The sequence below is a fragment of the Diaphorina citri genome, unplaced genomic scaffold, assembly GCF_000475195.1.
Source record: "Diaphorina citri unplaced genomic scaffold, Diaci psyllid genome assembly version 1.1 scaffold150956, whole genome shotgun sequence".
NCBI lineage: Eukaryota > Metazoa > Arthropoda > Insecta > Hemiptera > Psyllidae > Diaphorina > Diaphorina citri.
This window is the reverse complement of record NW_007527862.1, coordinates 1-219: the sequence shown is the minus strand read 5'-3', so window position 1 is coordinate 219 and position 219 is coordinate 1. Positions and strand designations below refer to the sequence as shown.

The 219-nt window shown below is 38.8% G+C and overlaps 1 protein-coding gene across 1 annotated transcript; it reads right to left on the bottom strand.

The window, feature by feature from the left end:
* Positions 1-3: 3 nt before the first annotated feature.
* Positions 4-216, bottom strand: LOC103524182 (heat shock protein 83-like; the record flags this gene model as incomplete). Its single annotated transcript, XM_008489185.1, has 1 exon — positions 4-216. A coding segment is annotated over one exon (213 nt), but the record flags the coding sequence as incomplete, so codon positions are not given.
* Positions 217-219: the final 3 nt, after the last annotated feature.

Genomic DNA, 219 nt, shown 5'->3' with positions numbered 1-219 from the left:
ACCACGGATAAAGTTCAGATACTCTGGGATCAGATCTTCACAGTTATCCATGATGAACACACGTCTTACGTATAACTTGATGTTGTTCTTCTTCTTTTTGTTTTCAAACAGATCAAATGGTGCTCGCTTGGGTGTAAACAGGAGTGCTTTGAATTCAAGTTGTCCTTCAACAGAGAAATGTTTGACAGCTAGATGTTCTTCCCAGTCATTGGTTAAACT